This window comes from Hyaena hyaena, unplaced genomic scaffold, assembly GCF_003009895.1.
Source record: "Hyaena hyaena isolate Hyena2069 unplaced genomic scaffold, ASM300989v1 scaffold_152, whole genome shotgun sequence".
NCBI lineage: Eukaryota > Metazoa > Chordata > Mammalia > Carnivora > Hyaenidae > Hyaena > Hyaena hyaena.
The window spans coordinates 884,128-904,213 of NW_024080784.1; the positions used below are offsets into that span (position 1 = coordinate 884,128).

The window sequence follows — 20,086 nt, forward strand, 5'->3', positions numbered from 1 at the left end:
CACAGTCACATTCTGAAAATAGCCTATGGGATGGCAAATATTGTCATGGCCATTTTAGAAAATAGAATTAGCCAAACCTGTCTTGTTCATACAAAGAATCTGGGATCAAATTTAATTGCAAAGCCTTATGTGAACAAATAGGTTGTGGATCATAGCAGTATCACCCAGTAAGTGGGTTTCAACCCTTCCATAATTATCCCTTCTTTTCCTTTCCTATGTTTTCCAGGAGTAGATGTATACTGGACATTAACAAGTTGTTTACACAATATCTACTTCTCTCTTCCTTCTTCCTAATAATTTTTTAAAAAAATTTTAATGTTTATTTTTGAGAGAGAGAGAGAACAAGTGGGGGAGGAGCAGAGAAAGAGGGAGAGATAGAATCCGAAGCAGGCTGCAGGCTCTGAGCTGTCTGCACAGAGCCTGAAGTGGTGCTCGAACTCACAAACTGTGAGATCATGACCTGAGCCAAAGTCAGATGCTTAGCCAACTGAGCCACCCAGGCGCCCCTTCCTAATATTTTTTATATTCTTATTCCATAACCTATCTCTTCCCCACATAGTCTCTGCTTCAGGGAAACTGACTATCTCTATCTCTGGTGTTAGATTCTGATTGGCCTACAACCATCAGTTGTCAGTGTTTCAGTTTCTCTGGCCAGTGTTTTTGACCATGGTGATCGTGGGAGAAGGCAAGATGTGATCTAAGCCAACTTAGAACAGATGACTGGTTGGAATGCTGGGACAGAGATATAATATCTCTGGATGTTTATGAGGAAGTATGTAGCCCTGGGAGCCACTGGTGATTATCTTGTGTCCACAAAGATAAGTTGTTTTGTGGGCTCCTAGAGGTTTGTACACCCATCTTAAAGATTGCTATTTTGTATGTTCAATTCAAGTTAGTCAGGTAACTTTTTTTTTTTTTTTTTTTTTTTTTTTTTTTTTTTTTTTTTTTTTTTTTTTTTTTTTTTTTTTTTTTTTTTTTTGAGCCAGATTAGGCTCTTGACACCAGTGAGCCTTTTTTCCTTAGGGGATGGTTAAGTATGGTGGGCTAAGGAGGGTACATTAGACCATTCCATCCAGCAAATATTTGCTATGCATTTACCATGTATTAGTATAAAGTGCCTCAGTAGCTTTATCCACTTGCAGCTGTGAATCTGAAGCTGTTTCCAGCCCAAACTTTTCTCCTGTGTTCTCTGCACATTTATCTTTTTGGGTGTCCTACAGACCATAAAAGAAGTAAAAATAAATAGGTAAAGTTAATTTTAAAACTTTTTTAAATGCTTATTTAGTTTTGAAAGAGATGGTGAGTGGGGGAGGTACAGAGAGAGCTGGGTCAGAGATCTGAAGCAAGCTCTGTCCTGACAGCACAGAGCCTGATGTAGGGCTCGAAATCACAAACTGTGGGATCCTGACCTGAGCTGAAGTCAGACACTCATCTCACTGAGCTATACCCAGGTGCCCCAGTGAACTTAATTTTAATATATTTTAGAAAAACAATCTGTCCAGAATATAATAATTTCAACATGGACTCAATATAAAATCACATTACGTCTTCAGAATTGGATGTGTATTTTACACTTACATCCCATCTCAATTTGGATCACCATGTCTGAAGTGCTTAATAGCCACATGTAGTTAGTAGCTACTATATTGGGCAGTGCAGTTCTAGAATATATGTATGTATTTAATAAGCCAACGGAAATTGAAATGATCAGAAATGATCATTGTGTCTCTAAGAAGTTTGTTTTTTTCAAGAGCACAAAGCTTCTGGAACTTCAGGAAGAGTCTGGGTGGCTATCTAATGGCCAGTCAGCTTGGTGACTTCCAATGATCAGTGGGGTCACATATGGGACAGCTGTTCTCACATATACTAAAGGAAACTGAGGTCTATTTTTAAATCTTCAAAAGTCACAGTAATTAGATTTTATTGTGAAAATGAAAGAAGTGATAAGAGCATTCTATCGACTGAATGTTGGGTCTCCCAAAATTCATCTGTTGAAACCTGATCTCCCATGTGATAGTAATTGGAGGTGGGACCTGGGGGTTGATTAAGTAATGAGGCAGAGCCCTCATGAGTGGGATTAGTGCCCTTATGACAGAGGCCCCACAGAAATCCCTCACTCACCCATGATGTGAAGGCACTATCAGAAGACGGGTGTCAATGAACGAGGAATCAGCTCTCACCAGGCACAGGCTCTTCTTGGACTTTCCAGCCCCTAGAAATAAATTTCTGTTGTTTATAAGTCACCCAATCTATGGTGTTCTGTTACGGAAGCCCGAATGACTAAGACAGAGACTAGGTCATGGACTAACTGTTGAAGTGGTTTGTTTATTTTAAATCACAAAAGCCTTTTAACCTGTAGCTGAGAAGGACTCAGGGGACACTCTGGGGGACCTGAGTGGAAACGGAACAAGTGGCCTTGCTCTGTCTTTCTGAATTTATCATTCCTCTGGGGTTGTCTCTCTTTGGACACTGTTATATCTGCCTCCCTAATCCTATCTAAATGAAGCTCGTCCCAATAAAAGACAAGTAAAGTGTATGCACAATCAGAGATGGCTAGTATCTTAGTCTACTCGGGCTGCCATGACAAAGTACCATTACCCTGGGTAGTTCAAACCATAGAAATTTGTTTTCTCACAGTTCTAGAAGCTGAAAGTCTGAGACCAGTGTCCCAGCCTGGTGAGGTTCTGGTGATGGTCTTTATCCCAGCTTGCAGGTGGCTGCCTTCTCACTGCGTCCTCACATGGCAGAGACACAGAGCAAGTTGTCTGGTGTCTCTTCTTATAACAGTGCTAATTCCACCCCAAGGACCGGACTTTCACAACCTTATCGAACCCTAATTACTTCCCAAAGGCCCTGTCTCCAAATATCATCACATTAAAGACATAAATTTTGAGGGAACACAATTAGCCCACAGCAGCTAGTAAATGTAAGAAAACTCATTTAACCCCACTGACGAAACAAAATATAGATGAATTACTGTTTCCCACCCATCACATCAACACAAATTTTATAATTCTCCGTGTTGGCAAGGTAAAATGGACACTCACACTGGCTGTTAATGAGAGTATAAATTGATGAGACGTTTTTAGAAAGCAATTTTGTGACATGTACAAAGAGCTTCAAAACACACCTTCTGATACTATATTCTTCTAGAAATCTATCCTGAAAAAATAGTCAGAGATAAAGATATGTACATTTCATCATTAGTAATCAAAATTAATATTATGTCATAATTTTTAATACTGAGAAAAGGTTAGAAATAACACAAATGGCCAACCATTTAGAAATTATTAAACATTTATGGTACTATTTTTTACAATGATTATCAACCAACTTCAGTACATGGTGGTTTGAAGAATTTGGGGCAGACATGGAAAAATGTTCAGAACACAAAAATCAACTGAGAAAAAAAAGGATATACAAAAAAAAGAGAATATATGACAATATATAATCCTAATTTTAATTGGTAAAATTATCATTTTAAAATGTAATGTGTAAAAATTGTATGCACTGAGGAAAGAAATTAAAATTTTTCTTAGAGGTTATTTTTGGTTGGCAGGATCATGGTTGATTTTTGTTTTCTTCTTTGTATTTTCCCTGAATTTTCCAAATTGCATAGATCATATACTATTTATATTATCAGAAAAAAATGTTCATATATTAACTGAAATGCTGGTCTAACTGCAGTAAAAAGTGCTCCTTTTTTTGCCTTCCCATTCTATTACCAGATAAACTAGAAAGCAATAAAGAAAGCACAGGGAGCATAAAAGCATTTCTTAGTGGGAAGCTCTCCTTTCTCTTCTGAGATACAGCTGGCTGGCCTGTTGTAGATGTGTGTCCGGTCTCCCTGGGATGAGGGCGCTGTGCCTCTGGCCACATAGTGAGGTCTCCTGGAACCCATTTCCTAGATGGGCAGGCCCTGTCCCACCTAGCACTGCCCTAAAACCCCCTTCCTTGGGTGGGGTTTCCAGGTAGCCCTGTGTGTGCCTAATTGCATACTGGCAGATTTCCAAAGGTCTGGTTTTGTTTTATGTTAGCACCATCCCAGGGTCCTAATGACTCCTACGAGGAAAGCTATAGGGCCAGAGAAAGGGCATTGGGAGAGAGAGAGAGCTCTGCTTCTTCCCGTTATATACTCACCCTGCAACATCAAAGAACATCTCTGCTTTTATCTGGATATATTTTGGGATTCCCACGATTGTGGGATTTTTTAAGGATTTTTTTTTCTGATTAACAAAATGAATTTTAGGGGCGCCTGGGTGGCTCAGTCGGTTAAGCGTTCAACTTCGGCTCAGGTCATGATCTCATGGTTCATGGGTTCGAATCGCATCGGGCTCTGTGCTGGCAGCTCAGAGCCTGCAGCCTGCTTTGGATTCTGTATCTCCCTCTCTTTCTGCTGCTCCACCACTCACTCTGTCTCTCTCATTCTCAAAAATAAATACACATGTAAAAAAATGAATTTGAAATCACTGTGATCAATCACCATACTTCTGTTAGGAAAATCTCTTCCTTCATGGTTCATGTTCTCATGTTGCAGCAAGCTGGTCCTTTCTTTCCCTCGTGGACAACCAGTATCTAATAAGGCTTCCATACAACCTAGGTGTATTTTTTGTACAAGAAAGACAGATTTCGAGGTACAGAATGGCTATGGGTTTTGTTTTTTTGGGTTTTTTTTAGACCTTGGAGTCAAGTGTTTTTTTAAACTTTAATTTTAAGTTTGAAATAAATGAACTAATTGATCAAATACTTGGAAATCCGCACAATAAGAGATTTAGTCTCTATATACTATTTTAAATTCAGGAAGAATATATTTTTAGAAATTCCAAGTTTTTAGAAAATGTCTGCATGTGGACACTCAGAGCCTGCACCTAGATAGAATTGTGGGAAAACAGAATATTGTCTTCTGATTTCTCACTCACCAGATTCTGTCTCTGAGGTCGTTCTGAGAATTCATCCCACCACTGTTGAAATCTCTTTCCTTGGAAGTATTCCTTACAAAAGACATTTGTATTTTAAAAGATATTAAGATAGCAATACACAATGAAGCCCTACTGGTAGGATTTCAGACACGAATTGTCGATAATATTTAGAAATCTGTCTCTCCTTCAATTTTCTACTAGGGAGAAGTCAGTGTGGTCCCAAGATGAGGGAGATACTATGGTATGGTGTCTACCAAATTACTAAACAGCTGTACATAGCGATTGTCTCTGAGAGCAGTAAAGTGTTCTTCAAATTGTTAGCTCAGATTTCGGTTTAACATTTAGCTTGCAAAACTAGATATTCCCAGCAGAGGGCGTATTTAAGTAACAAATCTTAATTTTTATGCAGTTTTCTATGTTTAGAAATAAAAGTGTTTTTTTATTTTTACAATTTTGTTCATCTTTTATGCTTTATATTTCTTTCATAATTGCTTCCAATTTGTATTTCGAAGATATTGAATTTATTTCTAAATTACATAGACTCTATTATGGGGATTTTTTTTTTATTTTTATTTATTTCTAGGAGAGAGAGAGAGAGAGACAGCGTGAGCAGGAGGGTCAGAGAGAGAGGGACTCACAGACTGAAACAGGCTCCAGGCTCCGAGCTAGCTGTCAGCACAGAGCCCGACGCGGGGCTCTAACCCACGAACCGCGAGATCATGACCTGAGCGAAAGTCGGACGCTTAACTGACTAAGCCACCCAGGCGCCTCATATGGGGATTTTTTTTTAAGGATTGTTGCAAATATTTGCTAGAGATGCAAGAATCAGGAATTACTGAATATGAAGCGGCAGACCGCCAGTCAATACAGGAGAGAAGGAACTGATTTATTAACTCGTTTTACTGGATCTTGAGGCTAGATGGCTGTGGCTTCTCCTGAGAGCAGTTATGTCTGCTGAGTTCCCTCAGCCCAGCCAGCCAATCACAGATGCAGTTCCAGAGGCAAATTCGTAGAACATTTAAATAACCAAAAAGTATATGATGATTACTTCTCCAGTAACAGTTCACTTACCTAGGGATTAAACAGCTGGTGACCACCTCCCCGTTGGGCCCCGCACAATCCAGCAGGTATCAGAATCACTGTCTCGCTCTCACCTCATGGAGACTGTGTCTCCTTACGTGTCCCATCTGCCTTAAAACCCCTCCAGTTCAAGTCTTGAGGGGCATCTCCTCTCCCTGAGGTTCCTCCTGACTGGCTGGAGCCAGCTGACCCTTTTCAATAATCTTCAATTCAATCAGTAAGTTACAGAGTTTCTAAAATAAAAATTTGACGCCCTCTATTTAAATGTCAAGAAGACACAGAAACTCTTTTATTCTTAAATTGTTAACTTACTGAATTGCGTAGAAACAAATTAAGAGTTCCACTCGGATGACACAACAGCAGGCCAGCTCCATTTCTACCATAATGGGGACGGCAAGCATTTATGAGATGTCATGTGGAGCTTATTTGCGAGGAGACGGAGGGAGAAGGGACTTTGAACAGAGACTTAAACCTGTTCCTAAAGAAAGCGGTTTCTGTAACTATGTGGTTCTGACATTGCATTTTAATTTATTTTTTATTTATTGAGTTTTTTTTAATGTTTATTTTTGAGAGAGAAAGAGTGTGAGTAGGGGATAGGCAGAGAGAGGGAGACAGAAGATCTGAGGTGGGCTCTGTGCTGCCAGCAGAGAGCCTGATGTGGGGCTCAAACCTACAAACTGTGAGATCGTGACCTAAAGTCTGATGCTCAACCAACGGAGCCACCTAGGAACCCTTAAAAGCAGCCTCATCTTGGGGTGCCTGATTGGCTCAGATGGCTGAATTGTCGGGCTCTAGATTTGGCTTGGGTCATGATTTCAGGGTTGTGAGATCAAGCTCTGCACTGGGTGTGGAGTCTGCTTAAGATTCTCTCTCTCTCTCTCTCTCTCTCTCTCTCTCAAAATTAAATGAAAAATTAAAAGCAATCTCATCTAAAATAAACAAGGTGAAAACTATATGTTGATTACTCTACCATTATTTTAAAAGAAGAATGTGTTTCTGAGTTTGCATAAAAGTAAAATATTTCAAGGGGCGCCTGGGTGGTTCAGTCAGTTTAAGCATCTGAGTCTTGATTTTGGCTCAGGTCATCATCCCAGCGTCGTGGGATGGAGCCCCATGTAGGGCTGTGTGCTGGATGTGGAGCCTGCTTAAGATTCTTTTTCTCTCTCTCTCTCTCTCTTCTTTCTTCCCTTCCACCTCCCTTCCCCGCAGCTGTTCTCAGCACACTCACTCTCTCTCTCTCAAATAAAAACATGAATAAGTAAATAACCAAATAATAAACAAACAAACAAATAAATTCTTCCAGATAGATAACGTGGGAAAAAAATCCTCTAGTTCTGGGGGAAGATATACATGCAAACAATTTTGCATGAATACAATGGTCCTCCTCAAGGGAGGAGCCCTGAGTTTGTAGTTTAAAAACCTGCTTGCTTTATGAATCACCTGGCCCTACTTTGCCTCATCTGTGAAATCCAGAAACAAGAACATACCCTCTAAAAGTCAAGGTCAACCCTCGTGGGTTCTTGGGAAGCAAAATGAACTGTGACTCTCTGATGTTTGGCTGTGACCTCTGACCATGTGACTGATCTTGCTGGGGTTTGCTCCTGAATGGGCTAGAGGATTCTATAGGAGGGAGGAAGGCCCAGTCCCAGGTTCCAGTATAAAATTCTGGCTATGTCTGCTTCTCTCTCATCAGAACCCTTTACTCCAACCAAACCAGTCTATGCCCTTGAGGCTTTGCTGTTGCCTTGAGAAAGACCCTATTTGCAAACCTCCTGCTCATTCCTTGCTACCTGGAAGTTTCTCCCACTGCAAGGGCCTCACAAGCCTTTTGTAATCACTTTATCTCTGTACTCATGAAGCAATTAATTTTTGCATTGTTACTTAAGCCCTTAGTATATTTTACTATATTTATCTGCAATAGCTGAAAAGCCAAATAAGTCTTGCTCTCTTAACTATCTAAGTGTCTCATAGATAGTTACTACCTTGCTGTTTATGTTTAACTACTGTTCTGTGAAGGTTTCTCTCCTAATCATTTCCCCCAAATGCATTTGTCCTAATCTCTTCCATCAGGCTTGTTATAAAGTCAGTCTCTCTGTCATGACACTGGCCTCTGAATGGTGCTAGGGAATTGTTTTGCATTTCTTTTCTCTTTGCTCAAGTCTTTGGCTCTGCTGGAGGTGATGATTATCAGTGGATGGCTTGTTACCATGATCATCTGTGGAGTGTTTATTTTATACTAGATACTATTCAAAATACTTTTCATGTATTAGTTCATTTCATTCTCATGATAGACCTATGATATGTGTACCTTTATGATATGTATAGGGAAGGACATAGGAACAGAGAAGTAACTGGTCAGAGCTCCCGCACTGGAAGATTGCAGATCCAGAATTTATAGCTGTGGGGATTGTGGGGGGGGGGGGGGGGGGGGGGGGGGGCATGGACATTGCATTATCTTGCTCCTAGAAGGATGGATGGCAGTAGAAAGAAGTAGAAACAATGGTCCTGGATAACTGGATGAACCCATGTTTGTCCTCAGTCCCCATACATCTTTCAGAATATTTGAGAAAGACTGGGGACTGAGTTAGAGAGACAGAGCTGAAAGCAAGTGGAGGATTGCGCAATTATTTTGTGAAATTACAAGCTTCAGAAAGCCAGTCTAGATCATTTTATTTTTATTTTTTATTTTTTTATTTTTTAAAGTTTTTTAAAAAATATTTTTATTTATTTCTAGGAGAGAGAGAGAGAGAGAGAGAGAGAGAGAGAGAGACAGCGTGAGCAGGGGAGGGTCACAGAGAGAGGGAGACACAGACTCTGAAATAGGCTCCATGCTCTGAGCCGGCAGTCAGCACAGAGCCCGACGCGGGGCTCGAACCCACGAACCGCGAGATCATGACCTAAGCGAAAGTCGGACGCTTAACCGACTAAGCCACCCAGGCGCCCCAGTCTAGATCATTTTAAGTCATAGTCTTTTTTGTCCCTGATTGTGTAAGTTTTTACTTAGAAACCGAGCAATAATAATTGCTAATTAATAATAATTAATGTGTTAGGTTCTGACAACCAGACATTCATCTTGTGGGAATTTTGCATAATTTTCCCTCTGCAAAACTAATGGTTTCGCAATTTTTCTTTTCATTGGGCAGAAAAAAGCTATTGGTTCACTAATGATGTTTTCTTATACACTGTTTCCAACATTAACATATAAAGCCTTACCCTATTTTATTTTGCCCAGTGGCAAACTGGACAATGAGATTTCTGGTGCAGAAAGTGAACGTTTGAACTATGCTAGTTCCATATGCCTTTATTATCATTCCAGAGACTTCTCCTTTCAACTTGATTTGACTTCTGCAGGACAGCTTTTCAGGAGAAGTGGTTTTCTAATCTGTGGAACTTAGAAATACAAAGAAATAAGTAATTTCTTATATTCATTAATCAGATCCCAACTTTCTCTTCTTCTTTTAAAAAAAAAATTTTTTTTGAGAGAGAGAGAGAGACAGACAGAGTATGAGTAGGGGCAGGTCAGAGAGTAGGAGACACAGAATAGGAAGCAGGCTCCAGGCTCTGAGCTGTCAGCACACAGCTCCACATGGGACTCAAACTCACAAACTGCGAGATCATGACCTGAGCTAAAGTCAGATGCTTAACTGACTGAGCCACCCAGGCACCCCCCAACTTTCTTAAAAAATCACATTCAGGCACTAGTTCTCAGACTTCAGTGTGTATGGGAAGATGGAGTGCCCCAGGCCCCAGCTTCAGAGACCAGTTCACTGCCCAGGTGATTCTGATGCGGATGTCCTCTGCATACCAGAATGGGTTGCCCAGAGTGATAAGTGGGGAGCAGAGAAACACAGCACTCTGGGGACGCAGGCACAGAGGCCTGAAAGGAGATGGGCCTCTCCTGGGGCTATTCAGGGAGGTGTGTGAAGTCTGGTTCCAGGTAATAGAAGACTTCCGCCCTCAGGTACCAGAACACTACATCCATCTTGCAACTGCGGTGAGAATTGCACTGACCTTCTGTGCAATTATATTCTGTAGGTCTAGGAAGGAAAGAAGTCAGTCTGCTGACGGCTACGTGCTCACTGTGAGCATCTGGGGCTGGGCCTGGTCAGGAGGCAGAGCTGGAGAAGGAGAGACATCTGGGTCTAACCACTTTGCCGTAGTCTTGAAGGCTGGGTTCTCAGCCTGCAGCCTGCACACTAAAAGGGGGGACATGGAGCTAAGCGCCAAGGGAGAACTATGTTGTGCAGGGTCCAATCAGGAAAAATTATCCAATTATTTTTTCTTTCTGGAAGAACATCGTGAGAACTGCTGAGAGTCTAAGGCAGGACCTCCAGGCTTGAATCTGCTGACACTTGGTCCGTGGAGGTGGGAAGATCCCTGCATGACTCAAAGGGTGAAATTACTTTGTTTATGAGAGAGTGAGCAGGAAAAAGGCCAGCAAGAATAGGTCTTATGTAAAACAATGGCATCCCCACCTCCACCCCCAGCCCTGCCCCCACGCACACTAGACCTTGCCCACAGGCAGTGAACCGAAGGGGCAAAGAGAAATGTCTAAGGAGGATTCCAGGTGGCTTCTGTGGGATGTGTGTTGTAAACTGTTTTCTCTGCCTCAGACGGAGGAATAGTCCCCATTTTGGGAAAGCTCCATGTGGAAAGTAGGATGGCAACAGCTTTCTGAGTTCATATATGTACTTTAAATATCAAGATCCAGTAAGCCATTTGTTTCCCACCTTGGTGAACTATGCTACAAGTTTTCTTTCTTTCTTTCTTTCTTTCTTTCTTTCTTTCTTTCTTTCTTTCTTTCTTTCTTTCTTTCCTTCCTTCCTTCCTTCTTTCTTTTTTTATTTATTTAAGTACTCTCTATGCCTAACATGGGGTTTGAATTCACAACTCCAAGATGAAGAGTTGCATGCTCTTACAACTGAGCCAACCAGGGTCCCCATAAACTATAATTTTTCAAATATATGTTCTGTAGTTGCTGTGAATGATAAAATACAGATACATCCTTTAAAAAGACTTCTGGAATTTGCAATAGATTTTGAGGGTGGATTTTCTCAATCACTTGTGGTTGGGTCTGAGGAGATTTTTGTCTTTAAAAAAGACTTTAAAAAGTACTGATCAAAAGTATCACAAGTATGTCTTCAATTTGACTCCAAAATGTTGCTCATGGAATGTAAAACACTGAGCAACAACTCTATTGTGTCATTTACAATAGATTTTTTTTTAAGTAATAAAGGTAAAATTCCATTTTAGTTTGACTTTAACAAAATACGAACACTGGATAAATAAAGGAGTACCTAAGTATCCATAAGGTATGCTTACTTAAAAAACTGTTACATTGGGGCGCCTGGGTGCCTCAATCAGTTGAGCGATCACTTCAGTCAGGTCATGATCTCACGGTTTGTGAGTTCAAGCCCCGCATCCGGCTCTGTGCTGGTAGAACAGAGCCCGCTTTGGTCCTCTTCCCGCCCCCACCCCGCCCACCGCTTACCCACGCATGTTCTCTTTCTGAAAAATAAATTAAAAATATTTTAAAAACCTGTGACATTATTGTATTCTGTAGTTGTAGAAGAGAAACCTATCTGTTGCTTAGTAAGAACATGCACACCCAGGGGCACCTGGGTGGCTCAGTTGGTTAAGTGGTTCATGGGTTCAAGCCCTACAACGAGCTCTGTGCTGACAGCCCAGAGTCTGGAGCCTGATTCGGATTCTGTGTCTCCCCCTACCTCCGTCCCTCCCCCACTAGTGCTCTGTTGCTATCTTTCAAAAATAAATATATGTTAAAAAAAGAAAAAAAAGAACATGCATATCCAGAAAGAGTGATTCTGTTTCATTTTCCCTAGGCTCTGTTATGTGGCCTACTTGTTACATGTCCTGAGGATCCGCTGAAATATTTACAGAAAATGATCATTACTATAATGGAAAATGGTCTTGAAAGTCTTCTCTGGTGAGTATTGTTTTGCTTTATAGTGGGGGAGATATTTTATTCTCAATGCAAAACACTCACTTTAGAAGTACCAAAAGAGGTCTTGCCAATGAATGCGTCCAGTTTCAAGATGGTTAAGGAATCCCTCCATAGGCTTTTTTTTTTTTTTTAATATTTATTGATTTTTGAGAGAGAGAGAGAGAGAGCAAACTGGGGAGGGGCAGAGAGAGAGGGAGACACAGAATCTGAAGCAGGCTCCAGGCTCTGGGCTGTCAGCACAGAGTCCAAGGTGGGGCTCAAACACACAAACCTTGAGATTATGACCTAAGCCCAAGTCAGATACTTAACCAACTGAGCAACTAGGTCTTTAAGTCCCAAAGGCTTCAGTAGGAAAAGTTTCCCCACTGGTTCTTAACTTGAGAAAGATAGCCCTCTCTCATCAATAATGTTCTCTTAGGGCAGTTATTTCAAGCTGGGGATGAGGAAAGGGAGGAATACCCTCTTGGGGAGCACAGCAAAATCTTGAGGAGGGGGTGGTTTGGCAAAGCCCTGCATGTGATTTTGATATACTTCTCCCAAGGGGAGGTGTCCCTTCCTCTCCCTTCAACTCCACCCATAGAATAACTGATTCAAATCACTGATTTAATTATGGAACTAACTACTATGAAATGAAATGTTTGACTGTGTTTTATGATTTTCTCAAAGGGATATGTGCATTGATCCATCAATGAGGCCGAAAATTCGGAGATTGTCTGAAACTTACCTGGAACAACTTTTTGGACTGGATGATCAACTGGTCAGTATTAGTAACCAAATATTCTGAAATATACATCCCAAGTTTTGATGGAAGTTCTCAAATAGATTTTAGATTTTATAAGGTGTATGAGGTCAAACTGTTTTCAAATTGGGGACACTCAGAGAAGTGAAAGAACATCACACCCTACTCCCCACCCCCCGCAGCCACAGTCATAGTAAACTCCCCAAATTTCCAAGAAGGATTTAACATTTCTTCTAGCATTTCTTCTTCCACTTCCGATAAAATCTTTCTATTATATTTTCCCTTTTCTCCTTCTCCTCTCCTCTTGCATCTTTAAAAAAATTTTTTTAATGTCTTATTTATTTCTGGGAGAGAGACAGCGTGAGCAGGGGAGGTTCAGAGAGAGAGGGAGACACAGAATCTGAAGAAGGCCCCAGGCTCTGAGCTAGCTGTCAGCACAGAGCCCAACATGGGGCTTGAACCCACGAACCGTGAGATCATGACCTGAGTCGAAGTCGGACGCTTAACCGACTGAGCCACCTAGGCGCCCCATCCTCTTGCATCTTTATGATGATAAAACCAGCATTGTGGAAAGCTTTAAATGAGTCCTTCCTTTCTAATCTACTTCCTTCTGTATTCTATCCCTCCTCTATTCCCTTTGCCATCCATCCAGGGATTATGCTCATAAAGATATGGCCAAACATTAATGAGATCTAACTTAAAAGCCAGACCAATTGTCAAAGAAAGGAACAACCAGCTCCAACAGCTGGTTTTGATCCTGTAAAGAGGGCAAGGAAGTAATTCAGGACACAGAGACTTTTAGAACAAAGACTGTGTCTCTGAGAGAAGCTAAAATAGCAAAAGGGATGTGGGGAGAGAAATGCCATCACAAATTACATGTGTGGGGCCATGTGTGATACCTCCAGATCCCAGGCTGGTGTCTTGGTAAACACAGGCAGGGCTTGGGAGTTGCTGGTGAAGCTGGGCACTGAAAAGTGGAATCAAAGCCTGGGTCAAGGTGGACGCAGAGAGCCAGGATCAATCTGAAGCATCATTTGGAAGGAGGGTAACACTGGATCCTAATCAACGGTTTGCATCAGAGAGACAGAAATAGAGGGATGAGATATTTCTGCCTAGATGGAGACAATTCTGAGCACCAATACACTGAGAAGAACTCACAGGTCCAATCCTAGCTGATCTGTGTCGTAGTGTCTGGGTGTCATAATGACTTCACTTTATCAGCCATAGAACTTTATCTACTATGAAGTACATATATCTGCAAACTGTGCTGTTGGAGACATTCAGGGGCTACCTCAGGAACTGAGGGGGAGACCCAGGGGCTTACACTGTAGAAAAATTCCACGTTGAATATAATATCGTATGAAAAAAAGCTTAAACATCATTGCTAGAAGATATTATAATTATTAAAAACCACTGATGTAGAGGGGTGAACCTCATTGTCAATAATTTGAAAGCGATTTTGTAAAATATAATCAGATTATGTTCAATATCTAGCTAGAAGCCTATAGAGAACCTTTTAAAGAATTGCAAGGAATTCTGAGACACCGTAGCTACTTCAAACCTATGGTTTTCTCAGAAAAAGAATTCTCAGAGATATTTCATGATGTTGAAAGTACAAAGGATAAAATATAGGAAGCTCATACACATTTATAAAGGAGTATGACAATTCATATGCATAGAAAAGATACCTGCTTCATTTTTTAAGGTAGGAAAAATAGAACTAGATGTGACTTCACAAAAGGTAAATCTCTAGGTGCCTATGATTGCTTATTTAGAGGGTTCAGCCAAGGTTGAATATGGATTAATTCATTTCTCCTTCATTCTCAGAGGAAATGAAAAAAAAATTTTTTTTACAAAGGATAAGACACTTTAATTCTTAAAGTTTCCAATATTTTAAACCATAGTATACTAAGTAAATATCAGCTTTGCTTTTTTTTTCATTTTTCTTTCCTATACAGTTCCCTATACAACTATAATCACTAATAAGAGAGTTTTTAATGTTTTGACAAAACATTTTAAATATACATTTTTAAATGTTTATTTATTTTTGAGGTGGGGAAGAGGGGCAGAGGGAGAGGGAGACACAGGATCTGAAGCAGGCTCCAGGCTCTGAACTGTCAGCACAGAGCTCGATGCAGGGCTCAGCCTCATGGACCGTGAGATCATGACCTGAGCCAAAGTCAGATGCGTAACTGACTGAGCCACCCAGGGGCCCCAACAGAATGTTTTAAAGATCACAAACAATGGTAATTTTTCCCATTATTAAGATTGCTTTGTAGGGGTGCTTGGGTGGCTCAGTCGGTTAAAGCAGTCAACTTCGGCCCAAGTCATGATCTTGCGTTAGTGAGTTTGAGCCCCACATCAGGCTCTGTGCTGACAGCTCAGAGCCTAGATCCTGCTTTGGATTCTGTGTCTCCCTCTCTCTCTAACCCTCACCCACTCATGCTCTCTCTCTCTCTCTCTCTTTCAAAAATAAATAATAAACATTAAAAATTTTAAAAAAAGATTGCCTTGTATGGTTTCAGTGTGCAGTCAGTTGTACATCTGTCTCAACACTGTTTTGCCTATTTATAACTATGTATTTGTTTCTATTTAAGCAAACAGAGAAAATTGAATACAGGAAACTGTGAGCAAGCAATATGGTTACAGAAAAAGTAGGAACTGCTCTCATAATAGCAAATAGAAAGACAGTTTAACTATGTGTTCCAAGATGAAAGAATCAACCATTGTCAGGAGGAAACTAACTTCACAGACTTGATTTTCATTTCTTAGGAAATGAAATCTCCAGATGGGTAGTGATTACAAGAAAAGCCTTCTACAACATTTAAAACATCTTTTTATCATGGAAAAGTTTAAGCATAACACACAAGTAGAACACCATAATGAGCCCTCATCATCCAGCTTAAACGATAATCAACATTTTGCCAGTCTTGTTAATTATCTCCCCTTGTCTTTTGTTTTGCTGAAGCATTGGAAAGCAAATCCCAGGAGCTATATTGTTTCACCAGTAAATACATCAGTGTGCATCTCTAACAAAAAACGACATTTTTAGAGAACATGGCACAGTGCCATTATCTATGTAATAAAATTAGCAGTAATTCCTGAACCTCACGTAGTGCTGATTATATTCAGATATATATATTCCATATTCAGTCCATATTCGAGTTTCCCAAATTGTCTCAAAAATGGCTTTTTAAACACGGCTCTGTCAAATCGAAATCCATGCGGGGTCCACATGGTACTTGGGTATCATATATTTAATGCTTCTTATAATATACTTTCTTATTTCCCATGCCACTTATTTACTGTGGAAAACATCCTTTGTCTTGTAAAATGTCCCACATACTCATTGTTTCCTCTGGCATCACTGCATGTGTTCTGTTTCTTGTATTTCCTGCAAGTTTGTAGTTAGATCCACAAACGTGATATTCAGGTTCTTTTCCCCCTCTTTTTCTCTTGGGGGTTAAGGATAACTACACGGAAAGGGGTAGTTCTTCCTAGTATATCACATGGGGGTGCACCCAGAAGTGTGGCCAACCCACTTTTTATCAATCTTGATTCCTATAGACTTTAGCGTAATTGCTTGTTGGTTGCATCTTACAATACACACAACGGTTTCGGAATAACAATACTACAAGATCACCAACAATAAAACTACTGAGTTTAAGAAAAGTATGCAATTCAAAAAAGTTATGCAATTCTTTTTGCCTTTAAGATGTATATATCTACCAAATATTTTCAGTAAAAATACTTTTTTTTGTTACCCCAAATAATTATTTTTTGTGCCGATGGTCATCTTTTTCTCTCTAATATAATTATGCTTTTCCAATTACGTATAACATTACTTGGCAATAAAATCAAAACCATAAACAATACAATAAAATGAGTGTTGAAAGAATCAAAACGATAAAATCAAAACGATAAAATGAGTGTTCAGAGAAGTATTGCTTCTATTCCTGTCTTTTTCTCCTCCCTATTCTATCCCTTTATCTAAGTATCCAATTTTAGTGGGTTTTAGTTTATCTATTTAGTTTTTCCATTGTTTCATTTTGAAAAATATGAGCAAAAACGTTGTAGTCTTCTCCCCATCAACTTCTTACATTGAAGTAGCAGACTGTGTGTAGACTTCTGCTTCTCGCTTTTTCTCATTTAATATGTGCTAGAGATCATTCCCTTTTAAAATGATGCTATGGCTTTTAAAATGATGGTATATAGGGAGCACTGTGTAACAAAACTCTAAAATCTAAATGAAAGATGTGGACTTAAACATCTTACTGATGAGGGGTACCTGGGTGGCTCAGTCGGTTAACTTTCCGACTTTGGCTAATGTCATGATCTCACAGTTCGTGGGGTCAAGCCCTGCGTCGGGCTCTGTGCTGACAGCTCAGAGCCTGGAGCCTCCTTCGGATTCTGTGTGTGTGTGTGTCTCTCTCTGTCTGCCCCTCCCCCACTTACACTCTGTCTCTCTAAAATAAATAAACATTAAAAAAAAAAAGTCTTACTGATGTAACAAAGTTTAGCTATGAAAAGGAGACTTAACCTTATGACCCCAGTGGCTAGGGTTTTAACCATTTGGGAGAGGCAGGCAGATCCTATGCCTCAAATGAGAATCAAGTGGTTAATAACCACACTCTCTATCCTTCCTGGTTTGAAAAAGTATCCTTTTTCTTTTAAAATTTGGTAGATTGCTCTTTTCTGAGAAGGCATTAAACTAAGTCTTATAGTAACCTGGAAGGAATAGAAATAATGAAGATATGAACTAGATTCATATTATTTACTTTTAGGATAAATTTAAGTATAAGGTAAGTAATAATAGTTAATGATAGGGCCTTTGTGTATGGCATTTGAGAGTTCTAAAGAACATTTTTGTAAGTTTAAATTGTTTCAGGGACTTTACTTAAAATTTGTAATAAACATTTACATGTTTAAGAAAAACTAATTTTTCAAAGTTGTATTAAATAGAGCCCTAAAAGACAAATATCAGTCAGTACCTGTCTCCAAGCACAAGAGCCTAGTGGGCACTAAAGAATCTTTCAATAACTTGCAGAAGATAAAAATAATAAGAAAATTACTCATCATGAAAAATCCAACACTTTACACCACATCATGATACTGTTACAGACACTACTCACTTCTGCATTAAATACATGGTTACATTTTAGTGTTTTTGTTATTACAATTAACTTTTCCAGCCTATGAATAATAAAAAATATCAGAATTAGGAGGGATTTGAAGTAATGCCTTCAACACTTATTTATAAACCCTGTCTCAGTCTGTGCGGGATGCTATAACAAAATTCTACTGACTGGGTGGTGGTTATCGACAACAGAAGTCTCTTCCTCACAGTTCTAGAGGCTGGGAGGTCCAAGATCAAGTCGCTGGCAGATTTCGTGTCTAGTGAGAGCCCAGTTCCTAGTTCATAAACTGCCATCATTTTGCTGTTACCTCACATGGCAGAAGGGGTGAAGGAACTCCCTGAAGTCTCTTTTATAAAGGCACTAATCCAGGGCGACTTGGTGGGTCAGTTGGTTAAGCGTCCAACTCTTGATTTGGGCTCAGGTCATGATCTCATGGTTGGTGAGATCTTGCCCCACATCAGGCTCTATGTTGGCAGTGTGGAGCCTGCTTGGGATTCTCTTTTCCTCCTTTCTCTGTCCCTCCCCTGCTCATGTTCTCTCTCTCAAAATAAATGAATACACTTAAAAAGAAAAAAATATAAAGGTACTAATCCCATTCATAAGGGCTCTACCTTCAGGAACTGATTGTCTCTAAAAGGCCCCCCCTCCAAATATTATCATACTGGAGAATAGGTTTCAACATATGAATTCTATGGGACACAAACATTCAATCTATAGCAAATCCCATACTATTTTGCTAGCATTCTAGAATGATGCTATGTGGGATATTAATGAATTCATGAATGAAGTAAAGACATGTACTTTAAAATATGATAGGGGTGCCTGGGTGGCTCAGTCAGTTAAGCATCTGACTTTGGGTCAGGTCGTGATCTCACAGTTCGTGAGTTCGAGCCCCACATCAGGCTCTCTCTGTGCAGACAGCTCAGAGCCTTGAGTCTTCCCTCTCTCTCTCTCTGCCCTCCCCCATTTGTGCTTTGTCTCTCTCTCTCTCTCTCAAAAATAAACATTAAAACATTTTTTAAAAATATGAAGATATATGTCAAGACAATTTAATATATAATTTCTTTTTTTTTTAATTTTTTTTAACGTTTTTTTTTATTTATTTCTAGGAGAGAGAGAGAGAGAGAGACAGCGTGAACAGGGGAGGGTCAGAGAGAGAGGGAGTCACAGACTGAAACAGGCTCCAGGCTCTGAGCTGGCAGTCAGCACAGAGCCCGACGCGGGGCTCGAACCCACGATCTGCGAGATCATGACCTAAGCGAAAGTCGGACGTTTAACCGACTAAGCCACCCAGGCGCCCCAATATATAATTTCTTGATTCATGGATTAACTGAGCAAAAAAAGGAATTGTCTACCAGAAGAAAAATTATGTTATAATATATGATTTACATTTGTTTTTTTGTTTGGTTCTTACCTGAGTCCTAATATTATACTAAGTACTTGAAATATTACAGAAGTAAAACTTTTTTTCCCCTAATGGCATTATTTGAATGCATCAGTTTTTTCATATATCATAAATAGATAGTATGTAACAAAGTTAAAAATTAATGGGGGCAAATTACTACTGACATTAAAGAGCCATAAATTCAGTATGTTTGTAAGTTAGCATTCATGGTTTGTAATGGTATTTCACTTTTTTCATTTATTACAAAATTTTTCCAGGTCTCACCAGCCTGAGGTACAAGTAGAACAATGTTGACAGTAATATTCCAAATTTCACTGCCTCTAGTCCTATCTTTATAATGCAGGAGGATGGTTTCCCTCAAAATTCTAACCAGTTCTATCTGGGAATCCCAAAGCTTTCCTGGGTGAATTCAAGACTTTCTCTCCAAGGTCTCTGTCCCCAGCCTGTTTGGCTGCCTGGAGACGCCTTACTGCGGATACTCCTGCCTTGAGAGCTCTGAAGTCAACTGAGGTGGAACTGTGGTCTTCTTCTTCCACCACAAATCCTTAAAGTGCCAAAACAGGGCTCCTTTCTCTGTTGCTTTACTCGAATCATAGCTGGAGGTCACACTGTTTGAGAGAGATAATTTTATAAAGACCTCAAATAAGTCAGACTTACGCCTTAAGACTAATTCCACAAGCATTTACCTGCCAGAATGGCACCACTGTGTGCCAAGAACTTAAAACTTTCATGCTCCCACTAGTTTTGGAGTGAAATGCTTCTTGATAAAATTTTAAGTGGAGCGATTGCATCATTTCAAAATTTGGCATCATGTAAGATGTTTGTAATATTTTTTTGACA

At 39.9% G+C, this 20,086-nt stretch overlaps 1 protein-coding gene across 1 annotated transcript in view; it reads left to right on the forward strand.

Annotated features, from left to right (window-relative positions):
* Positions 1 to 20,086, forward strand: part of FBXL13 (F-box and leucine rich repeat protein 13) — a 196,979-nt gene that overhangs the window by 3,767 nt on the left and 173,126 nt on the right. Inside the window, exons 2-3 of the mRNA XM_039239125.1 lie at positions 11,843 to 11,946; positions 12,631 to 12,721. Coding sequence (XP_039095056.1) covers positions 11,843 to 11,946; positions 12,631 to 12,721 — 195 coding nt within the window. The remainder of the gene's footprint in view (positions 1 to 11,842; positions 11,947 to 12,630; positions 12,722 to 20,086) is intronic.